This window comes from Quercus robur, chromosome 6, assembly GCF_932294415.1.
Source record: "Quercus robur chromosome 6, dhQueRobu3.1, whole genome shotgun sequence".
Classification (NCBI taxonomy): Eukaryota; Viridiplantae; Streptophyta; class Magnoliopsida; order Fagales; family Fagaceae; genus Quercus; species Quercus robur.
The window spans coordinates 13316268-13338482 of NC_065539.1; the positions used below are offsets into that span (position 1 = coordinate 13316268).

General features: G+C 40.3%; 2 protein-coding genes across 2 annotated transcripts; one reads left to right on the forward strand and one right to left on the reverse strand.

The window, feature by feature from the left end:
- Positions 1-2849: 2849 nt before the first annotated feature.
- LOC126732838 (probable receptor-like protein kinase At5g24010) lies at positions 2850-5699 on the reverse strand. The gene has a single exon (XM_050435876.1). It carries the CDS (start codon positions 5612-5614, stop codon positions 3092-3094), a length of 2523 nt encoding a protein of 840 aa, XP_050291833.1. The 5' UTR covers positions 5615-5699; the 3' UTR covers positions 2850-3091.
- Positions 5700-15515: 9816 nt separating this feature from the next.
- Positions 15516-16822, forward strand: LOC126732844 (uncharacterized). The gene is made up of 4 exons (XM_050435884.1): positions 15516-15836; positions 15948-16046; positions 16147-16296; positions 16499-16822. Exons 1-4 carry the CDS (start codon positions 15597-15599, stop codon positions 16538-16540), a joined length of 531 nt encoding a protein of 176 aa, XP_050291841.1. The 5' UTR covers positions 15516-15596; the 3' UTR covers positions 16541-16822.
- The last annotated feature ends 5393 nt before the right edge of the window (positions 16823-22215 follow it).

Consider the following 22215-nt stretch of genomic DNA (forward strand, 5'->3'; position numbering starts at 1 on the left):
CCACGATTTCCGATTGTGTAGTTCATTCGTTGGCCACACGCGCCGTCCTATTGGCCATGTCGACCACCGATCTGCCTACGGAAGAAATTTGGCTTTCAACCGATGTTGCACGCGCCTCGACGCGCTACCTGGGTTTTTGGCCTCTCCACCACGCGCCGGTGAACATCGCACGCTCCTGCCAATGCCGGAAAACTACTGCTGATGTCATCTGACGTCACTGGATGACGTCATCACTCCACGTCAGCAGCCATGCAAGCACCTCCACATCAGCCCTAGTCCACGTCAGCAACACGTCATCAGCCACGTCAGCAGTGTCGTCTCGTCAGCACTCCGTCACCTAGCTGACCGTTGACCCGGACCGACCCGACCCGGACCACCCGGATCTGACCCGTGAGCACTTTGACTGTTGATTGTTGACTCTGGACCAGTTGACTTTGACTTTTTGTGTTGACCTTTTACCAAAAGTCAAAATTTCCAAAAGGGCCTATCTTGCTTAGTTTTTCGCGTAGATTCTGATTTTGGGCTCCGTTTTTGCATTTGAGACTCCGAAATTGGTCAATTGACACATTCTTCATTGTGGTTTCTTCAAAGGCATTCTTCAAGGCATCTCCAAGTGATCTTCTAATGCTTATCCAACCTCAAGCCTTCATCGAGCTTCTGCCTTGAGTTTGAGGAAGGGTGTTAGAGATATATATTAGACATATATTAGCCCAATGTAATAGGCCCAAGCCCACTCCTGCTTGTACTAGTAGTCTAGGGTTTAGTCGCCTATATATACTCATGTTAGGGTTCATTGTAACACAGGTTATTGTACTACACTCTCATATAATAAAGATGTAGCCCTTAGGGATTCCTCCGTGGATGTAGGCCGTCAAGGTTGAACCACGTAACCCTCGTGTTCTCAGTATTCATATTCTATGCTTTTCCTTCCGCATTCACTCTAGCATACACAACATGGTATAACACATCAATATACAGACTATTCAGTTTATAATCTTAACATGACAAATTCAAGTTTTAAGTAGTATGCACTAATACTGATTAAAACTCGAGTAGTTCCAGTCCAAACTCGAATTTGACAAACTTAAATTCCAAAAACAGTAGACTTAAATAATTAGCTTCGTATTCTACTTTTCTAAATTTTTTCTAAAAACATATTATTCAGCCAATTTTGCCAGGTATGTTTTATTGTATCTTCTAGAAATCACGGCCACTTTTCTAGTACCTAAAAATTGACCTCTGTATGAAGTCAATAAATGAGATTTATTACATACTTGACTTGTAAAACTGGTTTCTCAAAACAAAAAAAAACAAAAAAAAAGAGAGACTTGTAAAACTGAAAACTAAAAAGTAAATGGTTGTTTTTCTTTCATTTTTTCTTCTATTTTCCGGTCTAACCTGTACGTCACAAGACTTTTCTTTCTTCTATCGAATTCTCAATTTCTCTTTCTAAATTGACTAAAATAGTAAATTGAGGATTTTGTTAGTAATGTTCTACTTTCCTAAATTAACTTCGTTCGTGTTTTATTTTCCTAATTTTTTTCTAAAAACATACTATTCAACAAATTTTGCCAGGTATGTTTTATTTTATCTTTAGTCTTTATAGATTTTGCCTAAGTACCCAGATACGATGACACATACTCACACAAAAAGAGACATAAACACGGACAATTAAAGAAAAAATAAGAAAAACAAAAGAGACATAAACACGGACAATTAAAGAAAAAATATAGGAAAAAAAGTTAGGAATAGAAATATAAGATAAAGATGGGTTACCCTCAAAAAGAATAATCCATGGATATTCATTAAAATCTTCTAGATAATTTTTGATAATAGAAAAAATAAAACCCAAAAGTTATGATGTTAAAACTTCCAAAAGGCCAAAAAAAAAAAAATTAAAAAAATCAGAAGATTCAAAGCTTCAAAAGTATTGAAATAAAACTATATATCTATATATATATATATATATATATAATTACGCAATAGAGAAATACAATAAAAAGAAGGGAATCCATGATTATAGCTTTTCCACTTATGTATTGGACTCCTCTCCTTCTTCGGTCAATGCATCAAGGTTAGGATTATTTGATTTGTTCAATAAAAATTTGAAGATTTAATTAAAAGATTCAGGCCCAGCAATTAAATAAACAAAACAACAATTGACAAACTTATAAGAAAAAGCAACAAATCTATAATTTTTATTGAACAAATCAAATAACCCTAACCTTGATGCATTGACCGAAGAAGGAGATGAGTCCAATACATAAGTGGAATATGTGAATTGTGAAGTATGAGCCGCCCTCAAAAAAAATCTTGAAGAAAAATAAGTTTTAAGGAGAAAATTGTGTTGCGGCAAAAATAAGTTTTTGGGGCTTAGGTTTTCTACGCAAGCAATTCTTAAATAGGAGAAAGTAGAGGCGGTGGGAGAGTGTCCTTATTTGGCTAGAAGTCTAATTTGCATTGGAAAAGGAAAACAGTGATGAGGTGGAAAATTTAATTTAATTTAAATTTAATTTAAATATTGTGCTGACGTGGAAAATTGTGAGAGTTTCAAAAGTTTCGGTTTTATATATATATATATATATATATATTTAAATTTAATTTAAATATTGTGCTGACGTGAAAAATTGTGGGAGTTTCAAAAGTTTCGGTTTTATATATATATATAGATTATAAAAAAGTGTCTATATATATAAATTAATAAATTTAAATATAATAAAGTGTATTGACTTCAAATATAATAGGATAGAGGAAACGAATACATATGACCAACCTTTGACCCAAAAAATTTGGGACTAAAAGTTGTTGATGTAATAATAGTAAATTTAGGTGAAAAACACATAAATGAATGGAAAAATTTGTCAAAAATAATTAGAGGATAATAAAATAATACAAGAGAAAGTTAACAATGAAAATAATTGTAATGATATGCAAATAATAAAGATTCTTAATTATATAAAAATCTGGGGTACAATACCAAAGCATTTTTACAGGCACAGTCTAAAGCATTTTACAGTTTCATGGTGACAGGATGCCACATAAACTTAATAAAACTAATGTTCCTCAAACCGGTGAAGACTATCTGGCACCATCAATCCTTAAGTGGGTTTTGACTTTCAGTAGACTTTGTATCAGAATCATCATCCCCTCCAATGGGTGTGTGATCATCTTCCTCCATTTGGATTCTGTCAGAAGGCAAATGCCAAGCAAGAGGAAACTGCAACTCCAGTATAGTGTTTGTTGTGCTTTCTTCATGTGGGTCTGTGTGCATTGCAGTTTCTTGAAGCATCAATGCATATTGCAAGTCATATAGCACTTCCTGCATTTTAGGCCTGTCAGCACTATTTGTCTTCAAACACTTCTCAGCTGTTTCACCAAACTTTCGCAATGAATTAGGCTTAATTTTACCAACTAGTACCGGATCAATAATTTTCTCAAGTTGACCTTTCCTTTGCCACAGCATCCCCCATTCAGCTAGGCACATCTCCTCCATTGGAAGCAACTTGTTAATAGCCGGTCTAGCACAAAGAATTTCAAGAAGTACAACTCCAAAAGAGTACACATCAGATTTTTCTGTCAATTGTAGGGTGGTGAGGTATTCTGGATCAAGATAACCAAAGCTACCCTTTACGCCCATGGTGAAATGTTCTGGATCAGGAAGCCCTGACTTTGAAAGGCCGAAGTCAGCAACTTTAGCCACATAATTTTCATCAAGCAAAATGTTTGTGGTCTTCACATCACGGTGAATTATTCCTCCAGCTGGACCAGTGTGTAGGTAACGTAGGCCTTTGGCAGCACCAATACAAATTTCAAGTCTTTGCTTCCAAGATAATTCAGATCTTGAAGATGAACTCTCAGAATTGTCATTTGAATCATAGAGATGATCTCTTAGAGTCCCCTTTTCCATATGTTCATAAACCAGTATCATCTCAGACCTTTCATCGCAGTACCCAATCAAAGAAACAAGATGGTGATGCCTGATTTGAGATAACACTATGATCTCCGTATGGAATTCCTCAATACCCTGCCCATGTCCTGCTTCACTTCGCTTCACAGCCACTTTCATGCCATTCCTAAGAGCTCCTTTATACACTTTTCCAAATCCACCCTCACCAATCAAATTTTTTGCACTGAAGTTCTTAGTTGCATACTGTAATTCAGCTAAAGATATCCTCCAATTAAGGTTCAGATTCGAAGGTTGGGATAAATTAGGACTTCCTTCAGTCAACCTGATAAAAGCTATTCCTCCATAAAGAAGCCCTCCCAAACTTGGATCCGGCGGTGTCTTCTTGCATTTCAAACGCAACACTACCACTATTATCAAAATGACAAATGCCCCACTACTTACAGAACCAATAATCTTTATAACAGGGGAGTGTTTCTTGATTTTGACTGGTTCACATTCCACCGGTATGGGACCTGATTTGCTCATGAACTCCATAATCTCCAGCCCATTCAAAAACGCATTACGAATGCCAGAGTCATTCTCTGAAGGGCTAATACTAAAATTGGTAAATCCAGAATCATCTGAATCAACCACATAATCGATGAAAAAGGGAACAGCAAAGTCTTCAGTTCTATCATACGGATCAATCAACTGATCAAAGTTGCTATATATATAGAGATTGAATATCAGCAAATTAATATTCTTTGATACTATGTCACACAAATGGACCCGAACAAAGTGTCTAGTATTCTTACTGACGGGAAAACGCCAAGTTAAATTTAAGTGCCCGGCGTTGACGCCACTGACTTCCTTCAACTGTTTGGCTGTCTGGTAAACACCATCTGGGGCAGTATACCTTGTGGCCAGTGTAGAGTTGTAATTAAGCTGACTATAAGGAGTGCTGTTCTTTGCAGAATCGCGGTTGAGTATTAAGTAACTATCATCTAGTACCCAATTCCTCCCCAAGTCATCATCGAATTCATTTTGGGAACCTCCAAAGTTGATCCTATGGATTGTATGCAGAACCTGAGACTGAGAGAGCAAACCTTTGTAGTTACCAACATTTCCAGCAGAAGTAACGCGAGTAACATTATCAGTGATGCGGGTCTCGCTGGCAAGAAAGACTTCTATGGCGTTTACGAAAGCCAAAGATGAGTCTTGAGAAGGTATGAAATGGATTTTAAACTCTCCTTGTGGGATGGTGAGGAAGAATTCCTTGATCACCGGAGAACCACTGCTGTTTCGGATGCTGAAATTGGTTAAAAGTGAAAAACCAGAAGCCGAAACATTGAACAGTGCATCATATAGATTAGCAACACGTGACAGGTAAGCAAAGAAATGGAGGCGTACTATGTAAGTACCATTCTGCTCGATTTCAAAGCTATAAGAACATGGTTGTCTGTAAACTCTTGCTGTTCGATAGAGTTTTGGAATCCATGTTGATTTGTTGCTGACTTCTTCGCTTTTCCCAGTTGAGAAAGAATGGGAATTGCTGTCGGCAACAAAGACCCGGCCGTGGTCGTCGCTGGAATTGAAGCTTGCTCCACAGTTGATGAAGTACTTGTCAGGAACAGTGTAAGCTAGTGAAAGAAGCAGCAGTGAAGAGAAGTGGAGGGGTAAGAGAAGGCAGAGTTGGAAAAGTGTCTTATGGGAGTGAACCATCTCCATGGATTTTTTATGAGAGCAGCTACTTCTTCAGTGATTATGGTAGCTCGAGGATGGGAAGAGGTCGTGATAATAATCAATAGTATCTAATTATCTATATCAAATTTTTAAAAATCATACAAAGACCTTGACTTTGACTTGTAAGTATGAGCTTTATACCGCACGTAGTGGGATTTTTTTTTTTTTTGATTGGAAACAGATAACATAACTTCATTACTCTGGACAGAAGTCCAGGAAACTTACATCAACCAAAATCTGGTGTTCAATTAGGGGAGGAGTATCCTCTACCCATATAACACTATCTTTCACATTCATTGCATTCCTAGCTAGTAGATGCGCTGCTTCGTTGGTGATTCTCCTAGAATGAACAGCCTTCCAAGAGTTGAACCGCATCAGAAAAAGTTTCAGCCCTTCAACAACCTTCAGAATGGACAGGGCCGGTGTGATGCAACCATTTAGAGCTTGTATAACTTGTTGGGAGTCTCCTTCCACTACTATATCTTTCAGACCCAAGTCCCAAGCTAGATAAATACCCGCTTCCGTAGCTTTTGCTTTTGCTTCAATAGGCCCCAATGGAAACTCAACTTTCTTACACAAAGCACCCATCAGCTCCCCTTTATCATTTCTAATTACCACACCGAAACCACAGCAGCCCCAGTTGTTGAATACCGCAGCATCAGTATTGACCTTGTATGTTCCTTTAGGAGGAGGACACCAGCGCTTGAGACTAGGAGCAGAAGAACCTCCAATAAGGCTGACTGGACTGGCAGAATACACTTCAAGTTCATACTTCTGAGCTTCCCTTGCAATAGTTTTCCCCCGTTTACAAGCTTCCCCATGCCGGACTGCATTTCTGTTATTCCACAAACCCCATGCCGTGATAGCAAAGGCTTCCCAATTCGTATCCCCAGGTGACTCCAGGAGCAACCAGACCACATCAAGAAATTCCTTCGGTGGGTGAATTAGCTTATCAATCCTGAAATTTGTTTTAGCCCAAGTTTCCTTAGCAATGACACATCCCCACAAAGCATGACCAGAAGATTCACTTTCACCACAAAAGTCACAATAGTCCTCTGTGAGTACCTTTCTGTGTAGCAGGCACTGTTTCGTGGGGAGCACATTTCTACAAGCTCTCCACATGAAATGTTTTATTTTATTCGAACACTTTAAGTTCCAAACAACCTTCCACACTTCTGTCATTTTGGAATTATCCGAGCTGCCTGGACTTTCCTCCCTACCCTTGAGCTCATCAAGGTATTTAGCAGCCACTCGATGTGCGCTCTTAACAGTGAAGATCCCGTTTGGGGACTTTGCCCACACCTGGGAATCCGACGGGTTCATAGGGCTAATAGGAATGCTAAGGATAGCCTCTGCATCATAAGGGAGGAAAGAGTGACGTATCAAAGCAACATCCCACTCCGCTCGATCATGCACAATTAGGCTTGCCACTTTTGCCTCACTGTCCATAGAGGTTCTTGGGGTTATAATTCTGCCTGCGTCCGATGAGGGAATCCATTTCTCCCCCCATATCTTAATGCTTCTCCCATTCCCAACAATCCATTTGGTCCGCTCCTTTATCACCGGTATAGCAGCCACCAAACTTCTCCATATGTAGGATGGCTTTTTCCCTACTTGAGCTTCCATGAAGGAGGAATTCGCAAAATACTTTGCTTTAAGGACTTTGTGGATCAAAGCGTTAGGGTTTTGTTGTATTCTCCAGCCTTGCTTGGCTAGAAGGGCAAGGTTGAAAGCTCTTAAGTCCCTAAAACCCAGCCCCCCCTCCGTCTTTGGTTTGCACATCTTTTGCCACGACACTCAAGCAATCTTTCTTGCTTTATCTTTATTTCCCCACCAGAAACCACTCTCCAAAGATGCAATCTCAGCGCAAAGAGAGTCCGGGAGCTTGAAGCAATTCATGGTATATGTTGGAGTGGCCTGCGCAACCGCCTTTATAAGGATTTCCCTCCCCGCATTAGATAACAGTCTCCCTTTCCACCCCGCTATCTTTCTGCCCACTTGGTCTTTAATGCGATTAAATGCCTTTTTCTTTCCTCTTCCAACCATAGGAGGTAAACCCAAGTACCTTTCATGTTGTTTGACAATCTCAGCACCGAATGTATCCTTCACAAAATTCTGGATGTCTTCCCTTGTGTTCTTGCTGAAAAATAGCGAGGTTTTTTCCCTATTCAACTTTTGTCCCGACTCCTTTTCGTAAACATCCAGGACCGAGGCTACTTGTCTGCATTCCTCCTTAGTAGCTCTACAAAAGATGATGCAATCATCCGCGAAGAATAGGTGCGAAATTGAGGGGGCAAGCCTGCTCACCGCCACCCCCCTTATCAACCCCTCGGCCTCCTTTCTCCTCAAATGCAGTCAAACCCTCGGCGCATAATAGGAACAGATATGGGGAAATAGGATCCCCCTGACGCAGCCCCCTCGAAGGTGTAATTGTGCCTCTTGGTTCCCCATTAATAAGAACCGAAAAGGACGCCGTGGTCACGCACATCATGATTAGCGATATCCATTTTTCTTCAAACCCCATTTTCCGCATCATCGACCCAAGATAGGCCCACTCAACCCGATCATAGGCTTTAGACATATCCAACTTGATAGCCATTGATCCAGCCTTCCCCTTTTTTCTTTTAGCAATTGAGTGCATGGTTTCGAAAGCCACAACCACATTGTCTGTTATAAGTCTTCCCGGAACAAATGCGCTCTGTGCTTCATTGATCACACTGTGCAAAATTTTCTTCAATCTATTCGCAAGGACCTTTGATATTAATTTGTAAATCACATTGCAGAGGCTGATAGGACGGTAGTCAGTTATCTTTTGTGGGTTTTTGGTCTTAGGAATCATGCAAATATAAGTATTATTGATACCCCTAGGCATTATACTAGTATTAAGAGCCTGCAATACACAATTTTGTACACTATGACCAACAATATCCCAATATTTTTGGTAAAAGATAAGGGACATACCGTCTGGGCCCGGTGCTTTTGTCGGATGCATTTGTTTGAGCGCACTCCAGACCTCCTCTGCCCTGAACTCCTTTAGAAGTGCCTGGTTCATCTCTGGCGTTACCCTTCTGTCCATAGCCTCAAGACTTGCATCGAAACTTGCGGGCTGGTCCGAGCTGAATATTGACTTGAAATAGTCCAGAATAATATTTTCTACTATCTCGGGTTCTTCTTTCCATACACCTTCTTCATCCAACATTCCCCCAATTCTGTTTTTCCTCTGCCTTTGGCTGGCTGTGGCATGGAAAAATTTTGTGTTTTTGTCTCCATTTTGCAGCCAGCACACCCACGACCTTTGGTTCCACATGATTTCCTCCTTTGTATGAAGTTCATTGATTTCCTTTCGGACTGCATGAATTTCCTCTGCTGTCACATGAAGCTGGTTGAGGGACTCAAGAAGCTGAAGACGCGCCTTCTTTTGCTTTAAATATTTGTAGATATTCCCGAAGCTATTCTGGTTCCAGCATTGGAGTTGACGCTGACATCTCTCTAATCTCTCCTGAATAGGCCGGGTAGCATCATCCACATAAGGGTCCCAAGCCATTTCAATGACTTCCTTACACTCTTCCTCCTTTGTCCACATTGCTTCAAAAAAGAACCGCTTCTTTCCCCTATTTCTGTACTGATTCTTTTTGAGAAACAGGACCAGCAAACAATGATCCGATGCCGACATTGATACATTGTGAACCTTTGCTTCAGGAAAAATCTTCATCCATTCCTCATTTGCAACCATTCTGTCCAGCCGAAGCAGCGTGCGCTGATCACCAAAACGCCCATTACACCATGTAAACCTCGGACCAACAAAGCCTAAATCAATCAACCCGCATCTGCTAAGAGACTCCCTAAACTCCCTCATCTGATCCGCATCCCTTTCCTTCCACCCCATCTTCTCATCTGGATGCAAGATTTCATTAAAATCCCCGCATACCAACCACGGCATCTTGCATTGGCCATACAGGGATTCTATCAATTGCCATGAGCTTTGCCTCATACTTGTGACGGGGTGACCATAAAACCCAGTGGTCCTCCACGGGCCTCCACTGCCTTCACCGTGAACCACCACATCGATATGGGAGTGAGAGCAACTCTTGAAACGGACATCTACGCCTTCCTTCCACAGCATTACAAGACCACCGCTTTTGCCATCACAAGGAACAATAATCCCTTGAGTAAAACCTAACTTATATTGAAAACCTTTCATCCTCTCAGTTGTTGCTTTTGTTTCTGCCAAGAACGCCAAAATGGGGTTTTTTTCTTTCACCTCTTCGGTGAGTGTACGAACCGCCGGAGGAGTCCCCAACCCCCGACAATTCCATGCTAAGACGCTCATTGAGCTCGGCGGTGCTGCACAGCAGCCACCGCCTCTCCGCCAACCTTATGCTTGTCTTCATCAATTTTTTCCTCTGTCTGAGTCTTACCTTTCTTCCGTTTGGTATTTAGGGCATTAGGATCCAGCTCTTGTAAAGGGACCGGGCCACCTCTTTTTAATTTTTCTGGGCTGTCTCTTTTAGCTGGGCTTGGCTTATTATTTTGCCTTGCAAGCCTTTTCCAATGCCCACTAGTAGGGCCCAAAGTCTCACCAACCCACCCCTTTTCTTTGTTAAAACTCATTGCTAACGGGCTAGATGCTTCTTCGGCCCATGGGATGGCCTGTATTGTCTCCAGGCCCAATCCACTCCCAGTATCCGTATGCCTTTCCTTCTCTTTTTGTTTGCTGTCTTCCACCTTACTCTTTGTTTTCTCCCACTGCATATCTCCCTCATTTTCTGCTGTGGGAAGGTTGCCTGTTAGAGAGTTCATGCCACTGATGTCTAATCCCCCATTCCCCTTTTCTTGTGGCAGGCTTGACTTTCCATTTTCTTGATTGAACTTCTCATCTTCACACGCCACCCTCTTTTCCTCTGACTTGTAACACTGACTAGACCTTTGACTGGTCCTGCTCCCACTCACGTGACCTCCACCTACTTCCTCCCTCACCTCTTGCCGGACCGCTTCTTGCACAGACATCCCAGCCGTCGACTCCTCCCTATTCTACTTGAAGCTCATTTTATTAGAGCCTTCCGATCTTCCCTGATCATTCCCCACCCGTCTTCCTGGCTCACCCCTTAACCACGCCCCGTATTGCATACAACCCCCATCCTCTCCATTCTCCGACCCCTGTTTTTCTGCACATTCCTTTTCTCCATGGTCCAGCTTTCCACACCGGTAGCAGAAGTTCGGCAGCCGCTCATATTTAAAAAATACCCATCTGCTCTCTCCGCCTTCGATCGAAACCCTTTTACCCCTAACCAGTTTTCTAGTGGCATCAAACTGAACTCGTACCCTTAAACATTTTCCCCATTGTACCCCTTTTTCAGGCACATCAATGTCTATAACTGTTCCGATCTTTGCCCCGATTTCCACCCCAGTTTCGCGTGTCATGCTTTTTAGCGGAAGGTTGTATATTTGAACCCAAAAAGGGGTCCATTTTAGGACTATCTCTTTTGGGACCAGCTCACCTTCAAATTCCTGCAAAAGTATAAGTTGCTTTTCAAAACACCAAGGGCTCATCTCCATTACCCTTTTCTTATCTCTTCCGTCGCCAAACTCCACAAGAAACATGTCATTTTCAATTTCAGAGATTTGGAGACCCCTGTTTGGCTTCCACAGCATTTTCATGTTCTTTCTCAAAGCTTCCAGAAAAATTATGCATTTTGTAAGAATCTTCATCACCACACAATTTTTTCCAATCTCCCTCGCTAACTTTGTACTACTACTCCCTAAAACAATATCTTCACCTTCTTCTTCTGTAAAGCTTAGTTTACTCCACATAACTTCCAGTTCATCCGCCATACTGCTATAAACCCCACTCTCCTTTCCCCAGAGAAAGGGTTACCAAGACTGACCTCACCTCTCCAGGAGGTCACCAAACTCTTGCAAGACTAAACTGCAAGACCAACACTGCTTCTACACGCCGTAGTGGGATTTGATGGTAAGAGTGATGAGTGATTGGAGTAATAGTTCTAGGAAAGTCCGTGTGGTATGTGTGGTATATATAGTATTATTTATTGTCATAACGTAGTATGGAATCGATGAGCCTACACTAGAGATCTTTTTTTATTCAGAAAAAAAAAAAATATGTATATATATATATATAAGCTTTCTAACTTTTTTTTCTTTTTTTTTGGGTAAAACGACATTGCCTTTTACCTTTTTGAAGTAGTTAAATTTGTTGCAAAGTTATAAAAAGAGTGCCTCACAAAAATGTTATAAAAAGTGTGTAACATTTGTTATAAATAATTTATAAATTAATATGACAATAAATATGATTAGTAAATTTTAATAACATATTAAATGAATGTCATAATAATTTATTGCAATGAATATACTTCTATTTGTTAGACGTCTGTAGTAATTAGTAAAGTTCATCACTAATATTAATTTTATTTATTTGAATCCACAACTTTTTATCTCTGAAATGGAGAAAAATATGGAGAGAAGAAAATTTTATTATTTTACCCACATATTATTTTTATTTTTATTTTTTACAATTCATCTGGTAAACAAATATGAAATAATATATATATACACACATTCAAGTTATTATTTATGAATTTACTATTGTTTAAAAAAAATGTTAATTGCACTTTCCCCCTTAATTATTGGGTTCACTTCAATCCTTTCCCCCAAATTTTAAAATCGAGCTATGTCTTCTCTTAAGTATTGAAAATTAACAAATTGCCTCCTGTGGTAGCTAGTATATATATAATAAAAACCAATGAGAGAATTTGCAGAAAGGATTAAACATGATTAAATTAGAAAGAAGATCAAAAGTAATTATTATAGCAAATTTTGATAACAGATCAGCATCCAACACGTTCTCAGCCTCTGGTCAGATCTTAGCTCAAGGCCACTTCGGCTCATGTCAAGTCCTCAGTCCATAAGGCATGAGCAATAAATATTGTACTAGCTGTTAAGTTAGTAAGAGAGTTGGTGAAGCTGTTAAGTTTGATAGTACTATTCAGTTAACAAGATTTGTAACATAAGAACTTGAATGAGAAGAACTCATCTTTCCTCATCAGAAATCTTAGCATAACAAGTCTCTCTCCTCTTACTTTCCAATAAACTAGATGACACAAACTACATTCTCTAGAAAAAACCAGATCTCAACAATTCTGCATGCCTATTCATTACTTGGCTTTTTAGATAGGACACTTCAGTTTCCTGAACAAAATGATTAGAGATAGTGGAGGGATGGTAATAGATGATGAGAATCCTCTATATCATTACTGGATCTCGAAGGACCAAGCTCTACTCACTTCGATTAACTCCTCTGTCTCCATATGCTCTCTCATTGGTTGTTTGGACAGAATTCAGCAAAAGGACTGACAAACTATTGAAAGAAGGTTGACAAATTAGCACCCTCAATTCATTCCTCACCTCCTATATCGTCTCCTTTGCAACACTCTGAACTTCTCTTCCTGAAGTTTCACAAATGTATTCAATAGACAAATGATCAATTCCTTATTCACCCAATCATAACATAGTTAGTGGCCACCCTATTCATATACACGTCTTTCATCTCTTCATAACTCAATTCATCCTATCAATCATCTAGTATTTCATGCGAAAACAAAACACATTGAAGTAGATTATCATTTTTTTTTTTTTTTTTTGCAAGAGAGTAGTTCATAAGGGTCTTGAAATCAAATTTATACATAACAAGGATCTGGCTAAAGTCTTTGTAAAAGTTCTTCCCACGGCTCAATTCTTGGTTTTACATTCCAAACTCATGTCCATCGCTACCATCCACAACTACACCCATTTGTTTGGGGGAGGGGAGGGTGATAACAGATCAGCGTCCAATGCAATCTTAGACTCCAGGTCCGACCTCAGCTCGTGCCAACTCATGTCAAGTCCTCAGTCCATGAGCAACAAGACTGTACTCGCTATTAAGTTGTTAAGAGATGATTATGCCATTAAGTTTGTATTCAATTAACAAGATTCATAACATGAGCTGATTAAGCTAGTTGGCTTTTAGTTAATACAATTTATAACATGTGCTGATTAGGTTGAGAGTGTAGGATATGTATTTAACTATTTATATAAGACACAACTTGAATGAGAAGAATTCATCTTTCCTTGTTACTGTTCCCTTCCCTCCATAACTTTTGTAATTCTTACTCAAATTTTTATTTAATCACAACTTGTCTAGCATTTGGTTTTCCAATAAAACAGTGAGTTTTAATTGGTTTCAATTGGCATATGAAATCTAGCACTTCTTATAGCTCTGAAAGTTTTTTTTTTTTTTTTTTGAATCTTAAAGCTCCGAAGAGAATGTCCTAAGAAAAAATATAATGCTTTTCAGACACCCACAGATCAAGTTTAAGTTACCCCTAATATAATTCTTTGTTAATTTTACATAGCTTAGTAACTTTTATTTATTATCCAATTCAAAATTCATGTTTTATATATAATATGGGTGATGGTGGAGTTAACAAAGAGAGGGATGAACTCTTGTATTAGATCACATGGTATAAATTGATCACAGATTGACATATTCAAAATAATTATTACAACTAGACTGAGGTATCACTAAGCATGACATTTGGTAGATAATTTTTACTGATATGCTGAATTTCAACAAGGCCAATTATATCACATAGTATAAATTGCGAGTTGAGAGAGTGTGTTAATAAATTGCAAGTGATATGTTACGCATCTGCACAAGGAGCTGATCTTGCAGAATTTACACCTAATAGAAGAGTGACTTAAAGACAGGTAGATAGTAAGGGAAAGTAAGATGGAGTAGGGTTTGAACAACAGACATGGAACATTACAAAAATTCTATTACCATTGGGTTATCACTTGAAACCTTATTTTAGTCAAAAATTGAAAAAACAAAATCAAATTTTGGTTTGCCTAGAATCTTGTAACTCAACTTATATCTCTTGATATTTTCAACAGAAATGTACAGGGTTCAAATCCACCACTCTCCCATAATATCTATCAAATTTATTAAAAATAAATTTAAAAAATCAAATTTTGGTTTAAAATAGTTACAATTCCATTATTTATTTATTTTTGTGGTCGGATGCAATCATAATAATTGGCCTCCTAAAATTGTGCTATGGTTATAAGCCACCAGCCCTAGAAGAGCCCATACTGGAGCCCACGTCAGATGGACCGGATAAAATTAGAAACTCGAACCTAAGATTGCAATTCTAGCCTAAGAACAGCATAATACTGCCTTTTTTTTTTTCTTTTTTTTTTTTTTATGAACAAAAAGAGTAAGAGGGGTTGACTAGAATAACTTCCTTAACTGGGTGTTACCATAGTAACATCATACCCGCTAGATCCAAGCTTGCAAGCAAGGAAAGCAATGAGCTATTATTGTTATTCTAGCCCTATTAGAGTACTAGTAGGTATTAAACCGAGGGCATAGAGTCTTTTCCAAATGCCTCCCTTTACGAGATTCGAACTTAGACACAACATAATACCACCTTATTCTGACCTATGTCATAAAAATTCATGAAATTGACAAGGATTTGACCAGGTATTAACGAATGCACCTTGATTGATTTCCCCGCCAAAAAAAATGGAGTAGCTGATGAGGGATAACCTGATGATTTTTTTTTTTTTTTTTTTTTAAATTTGCTATTCTATGAGCTTTTCGGCCCAATATAGTCAATCACACAATGTGATAGAGCTACTAGCCAAGTGAGCGCTAGCTCTAAGCCCAAACTCACATCCTAAAGGCATCGGTTGGTTACTCATTTCAAGCCCACAACACATCGTGCGTTTCAATTTTCAATCTACTTCTAGAGAGCACCACTCCTGTACAACTCCAGGCACACGGTTTTACGTGGCCCCTAGTTTTCAATTTCCTTCCACTTTATATAGTTCCCAACAGACTTTCTCCATCAAAAGAGTGTGAGAGGGGTACCGTGATAGAATAGAAAAAGACCAGACAAAAGTAAAACTCACAATGGTGGGGCAGTATACGGTGACTAAACCAAGCCGCAGCGACGAGGTTTTGGATGTAGATCAACAATTAAGAATTGCCAATGAGATCAAAGCTCAGTTCGAGTCCATCGCCCCCAAGCGTCCTGTCAAGCCCAACAGAAGTGAACCTGACTCGTCAACACCAACCCCAGTGGAGTCCACAGCCGTAGACCAAAACATTCCTGAGCTTAACAAGTTCCAGGCCCTTCAATTGCAATCTCATGTCTGTCACATGCTCCACTTAGATTTAACTCTTTTTTTGTTGTGTTTTTTGGTTGTTTCTTGGATTTGTGGTTCTTGTAATTGCTCTCTCTGACTTTTGTAAGAATGGCAGGTTATGCTTTCGGCAGAGGGAGTTACCGAGGTACAAGAAGAGTACGTGGAGACCCAGTACTACAACGAGTTGCAATCCATCGACAAACAGCATCACACGGTTACACATCGATCTATTTAATCATATATAGATATATGTTTCGGTTTTGAGAGTTTGAATTTTTGTTTTAAATTCGGCTTTTTATTCTTTTTTTGAACAGACTGGGAATGGGTTTATAAGGGTGGTGGGAGAAGAAGGTGAAGGTGGATATGATATTCAGTTGCAAGAAGGAACAGGTGCGATGGCGTACACAGGCTTTAGAAGTAATCCTGCGACAAACGATTGGGTACCAAACATTGATGAAGATCAGGTACTTGGTGTTCCATAATTATAATTCGGGTTTAGCTTTTGATGGTTGCTATTACTTAATTAGAATCTCATAGAGGAAGAGAGAGGATTTATAACATAATAATCAAGAATTAACTGGTACATTCTTCTGGTCTTAGAGTTTTCCATCTTCGTATCTTCTTTCATTAAGTAACTATTTTGTTTTGTTCGTTTGATGATCACAGGGCTTTGTCTCCTTAAAGCCAAATCGGAGCGAGAGTTCTTAGATCTGCTGGGGAAAAGGCTTTGAGAAAGCGACTTGTACCTAATTTCCATGGACTGTGATCTGTAAAATTGAATAAAGATCGGAAAAGGATGTGTTGGGTGGAAGATTAAAAATTTCCATTAATGGCTTTTGAATCATTGCAAGCAACGACTTCTACATTGTTCTTATCCTACCCTCAAAAAAAAAAAAAAAAAAAAAAAACGTTGTTCTTATCCAACTGCACTGTACCAATTTGAAATTTAATAGTAATTAATTCAATGATTCAAGGCTTTCGTCGTTGTTATAGACCAATAGCAGTTTGCTAGATATTCAGCAAATTTTTTTATTTTTTTAATGTAGTTGTCAGAGAAAAAACAACAATAGAGAGAGAGAGAGAGAGAGAGAGAGATTTCTCAAATCAGGTTGAGTGTATGGTGCAGCAGCCATAGAAATTTTATGATGAGACAACCAATTTAAAGTCCCAGTGATCCCAACTGGAATGGTCATTAGTCTCGTTACTTATTGTGGGCGAGCATTGTCAATACTAGCAAAGAAGCAAACATCATGCCTGCAATCCCATTGCTAATCAGACTCTTTATTCGTTTTTCCGATAGTGGCGAAAATCAAGAACCACTGACAAAGGTGTTAATCTCTAAATTTGCAAGACATGAGAGGAATTGAGAGGTCGAGCTGTGCAGCCAGCCAACCTTATTTGGAGATTGTAGAAATTCCGATCTTCCGATCATATATTCAATTGTACTGAGTAGTACAACAGTACAAGTTCAATCTCGCAAGCTTTAGGTGTTCATTTTCACAAGGGAAAAAAACACACCTAACAATACTAGAGGTTCTTCAGGGACCCCCTTATGTATATATTAGGTAAAGGTGGTCAGGATCCGTTTTATTTATTTTCTAACAGGAAGTAAAGGAGGGATTAAAGGAAGTAAAGGAGGGATTGTTTTCCTTGGAAGTGACAGGACAATACTACATAAGTTCCTCAAGGTTCAAAGGTTGAACTAGTACTAAATAGCTGGGATAAGACCATATTGCTTGATCAAATATGTATTCCAAATTGACAATTTTTGTCGTGCGACTCCAGCCACATACGGGTTAGCATAATGATCCATTTTCGTTACTCTAAAAGATGGTTTTGCTTCACCAAAAGTCTTATGGCTCAACCAACATTTTCTTGTGTTTTCAAGGAAAACATCTCGGACTTAAAATATCCGTACCACCAAGAATTATCATAAAATGAAAAAGGTAGCTTTGCTTATGTACCATAGTAACTGCTACCCTTCAGCACAAATTTATATGTTTGGCTCCAACAACCTTCATTACAAGTTCGGTTTATCACTCTACAGTCTACCCACAAGAAGTAAAGCACTCTACCTACATGAAATAAAAGCCAAGTGTATCCAAGAGTATCCAAAAATGCTTCAGTATGCTCTTATTTTTAATTATTATATAAATAAATAAATAAATAAATAAAAACTTTCTTTTTTGGTAATTAAAAAAATTTATTTAACAGTAATAAATTAGGAAAACGATTGAATAATGAATAACCTGACATATTCTAGTTGTTAGAGCTAAACGACAACTCCTCTGTTTTTTTTTTATATGTTCTCCATTCATCAATGCATTCAATTTGTTTAGGCCTTTTTGTTCATGTCTTGTTGTTGTTGTATGTTGATGGCCATTTCAGAAGCCCAAGTGGAAGGGAGAAGGCCAGCAACACAGACAAAAAAGAGTTGGCAAACGGATAGAAAACTCATTAAGCCCAAGCAGTAGGAATAATGGATCACAAGCCCATGAGATAAACAAATGAGCCTTGAGGAAGTAAATGGGCTTCAAGGAGCCCGGAAAGAGAGAAAAAGCAAACCATGAGCAGTATATGATGTGAAAAAGTGAGAATGGGCCACGGCAGGCTTAAAGTAATGAAAGTAAAGAAAGTAAGGGGTCGATGGCAAATGCATGGACCTCAAGGATGAGAAATAATGTAATTGGGCCGGGGAATCCCAAAGAATTCAGTAAAAGCTCATGGTAATGCAAAGTTAAGAAAATGGCCGAGAAAGCTCAAGAGAAGCAAACGGGCCTGGGACGCCCAAGAGAAAACAAATGGGACACGAGAGCCCGTCAGTGATGTAACAAAAGAACTAATGGCCTTGCTGGGCCATTAGGGGAAGAATGAACGGCAGGTCCAAAGAGGCCCAGCTAGATTGAGGTAAAACAACTTCGTAGCAGAAATGATAGAGTGGTATGGCAGGAGATGGTAGCAGGAAAAAGGGTGGGCTGAAGAAAAAGCAAAACCCACCATTAAGCAAGGCCCAACCCCAAATAGGGCAAGCCATAAAGGAAAGGAAAACTAGAAAATAGTCAAAAACGGACGGCAGACTGTGCAAGCCAACCATGGCAGACACATAAGCAACAGGTAGATTTTGGACATACATAGAAGAGAAGCATGCGCAAGGCCCAGATCTCACCAGCTTGTACCCAACTAATACAGGACATAGTGAGGTCATGGGTCAGAGGTAAGAGGGCATGGTTTGGCGGTAGAGATAGGGGAAAACCTATTTTGAGGTTCCTGCTAGGGCCCTTTTGAAGGAAGTGTCCTGCTGGAATAACATACCATCCAAAAGGGCAAAGCTGAGCTGAAACCACTAGGTGCATGCCATGAGGGATAGGGAGAGAGAAGACACCCACACCATAGCAGGAAAGGGTGCCATGGCAGACAAACAAACAAAATAACTTGTAGATAGTACATCCTACAGCCACAATCTGGGCTCCATACTGAACATAATGCTTGTATTTCCAAAGGAGTGCAAGAGGAGCAATTGAAATCAAGACAGAAGCACCTAGCCTATACACAACAACAACAAAACATGAGAAAAAAAAAAAAAAAAAAAAAAAAGGCCTAAACAAATTGAATGCATTGATGAATGGAGAATGTGAGGCCCAATAATTTATGGGCAATGCCCACTTACTCATGGGGAGTCCAAAGGCCCAAGCCGAAGAAGGCTATGGCCCAAGCTCAATAATATAAAGCACAAAATGGCCCGGAGATGCAGCCGAGGACAGTTCAGTCCTCGGTAGACCCAAAGTTCCATCGAGAAGAGGGGCAAAAAAGGTATAGGAACAAACTTGAAAGAAAATCTAAAATACCTAGGGAAAGCTGCCCTTACTACCCTTCCTAGATAAGACTCTGTACCTAACAAAGTCGGATTCTTCGGCTTTTTCAACCACCCCCAACGATTCTGGGATTGGACTGACAGGACAAGTATCAGTCTTGGAAAGGTTGACCCTACACGTGGACGAAGGACAGCGAACGTAGGCTAGTATAAAAGAAAAAGTAAGTAATCTGGGAAAGGGGTCTGGAGAAAATGGCCAAAAATCAGGGCCTCCCAGCCCACCTCCAAGAGAAAGACTCCAGGGGTGAAAACACCTTAACCATGTATGAACACCACAAAAAAACCCACCGCCGGGTAACCAAGGCTTAGCCTTTCAAACCCATGCTCTACAAATGATATTGTCTGGGCCTTTTCACGTGTGAACCCAACACTGTCGTGGTTCGCTGCGAATCGTGTCCCTACAATTGGCGCCGTCTGTGGGAAGGCTTGTGTGTTGGCATAGGCAGTGGGTCGAGAGAGTTTCCTTTGCCATTTCTAACAGTTGATTATAGAGTTCTTGTGTAAAGTTCCGCCAGGGGCTATGGTTCTTGACTAGGGGCTACGTTTGCTAGCATTGATCACTTAGATGGCTCTAGGGGCTTGGCCGAGGATCTAATTCCCCTAAAGCCAAGCTCCCATGCCAAAAACTAGGTTTTGGACAGAACCAAGGCATTGCATGGTCCTCGGACTCAAGCCTATGGGGAAACCAACTACTTGGATGAGAAAACTAGGTTTTGGACAGAACCAAGGCATTGCATGGTCCTCGGACTCAAGCCTATGGGGAAACCAACTACTTGGATGAGAAAATTAGGTTTTGGACAGAACCAAGGCATTGCATGGTCCTCGGACTCAAGCCTATGAGGAAACCAACTACTTGGGTGAGAAAACTAGGTTTTGGACAGAACCAAGGCATTGCATGGTCCTCGGACTCAAGCCTATGGGGAAACCAACTACTTGGGTGAGAAAACTAGGTTTTTGACAGAACCAAGGCATTGCATGGTCCTCGGACTCAAGCCTATGGGGAAACCAACTACTTGGGTTGAGAAAACTAGGTTTTGGACAGAACCAAGGCAATGCGAGGTCCTCGGACTCAAGCCTATGGGGAAACCAACTACTTGGATGAGAAAACTAGGTTTTGGACAGTTTCAAGGCATTGCATGGTCCTCGGACTCAAGCCTATGGGGAAACCAACTACTTAGATGAGAACACTAGGTTTTGGACAGAACCAAGGCATTGCATGGTCCTCGGACTCAAGCCTATGGGGAAACCAACTACTTGGATGAGAAAACTAGGTTTTGGACAGAACCAAGGCATTGCGAGGTCCTCGGACTCAAGCCTATGGGGAAACCAACTACTTGGGTTGAGAAAACTAGGTTTTGGACAAAACCAAGGCATTGCGAGATCCTCGGACTCAAGCCTATGGGGAAACCAACTACTTGGATGAGAACACTAGGTTTTGGACAGAACCAAGGCATTGCATGGTCCTCGGACTCAAGCCTATGGGGAAACCAACTACTAGGATGAGAAAACTAGGTTTTGGACAGAATCAAGGCATTGCATGGTCCTCGGACTCAAGCCTATGGGGAAACCAACTACTTGGATGAGAAAACTAGGTTTTGGACAGAACCAAGGCATTGCATGGTCCTCGGACTCAAGCCTATGGGGAAACCAACTACTTGGGTGAGAAAACTAGGTTTTGGATAGAACCAAGGCATTGCATGGTCCTCGGACTCAAGCCTATACTTGAATGAGAAAACTAGGTTTTGGACAGAACCAAGGCATTGCATGGTCCTCGGACTCAAGCCTATGGGGAAACCAACTACTTGGGTTGAGAAAACTAGGTTTTGGACAGAACCAAGGCATTGCATGGTCCTCGGACTCAAGCCTATGGGGAAACCAACTACTTGGATGAGAAAACTAGGTTTTGGACAGAACCAAGGCATTGCGAGGTCCTCGGACTCAAGCCTATGGGGAAACCAACTACTTGGGTTGAGAAAACTAGGTTTTGGACAGAACCAAGGCATTGCATGGTCCTCGGACTCAAGCCTATGGGGAAACCAACTACTTGGATGAGAACACTAGGTTTTGGACAGAACCAAGGCATTGCATGGTCCTCGGACTCAAGCCTATGGGGAAACCAATTACTTGGATGAGAAAACTAGGTTTTGGACAGAACCAAGGCATTGCGAGGTCCTCGGACTCAAGCCTATGGGGAAACCAACTACTTGGGTTGAGAAAACTAGGTTTTGGACAGAACCAAGGCATTGCGAGGTCCTCGGACTCAAGCCTATGGGGAAACCAACTACTTGGATGAGAACACTAGGTTTTGGACAGAACCAAGGCATTGCATGGTCCTCGGACTCAAGCCTATGGGGAAACCAACTACTAGGATGAGAACACTAGGTTTTGGATAGAACCAAGGCATTGCATGGTCCTCGGACTCAAGCCTATGGGGAAACCAACTACTTGGATGAGAAAACTAGGTTTTGGACAGAACCAAGGCATTGCATGGTCCTCGGACTCAAGTCTATGG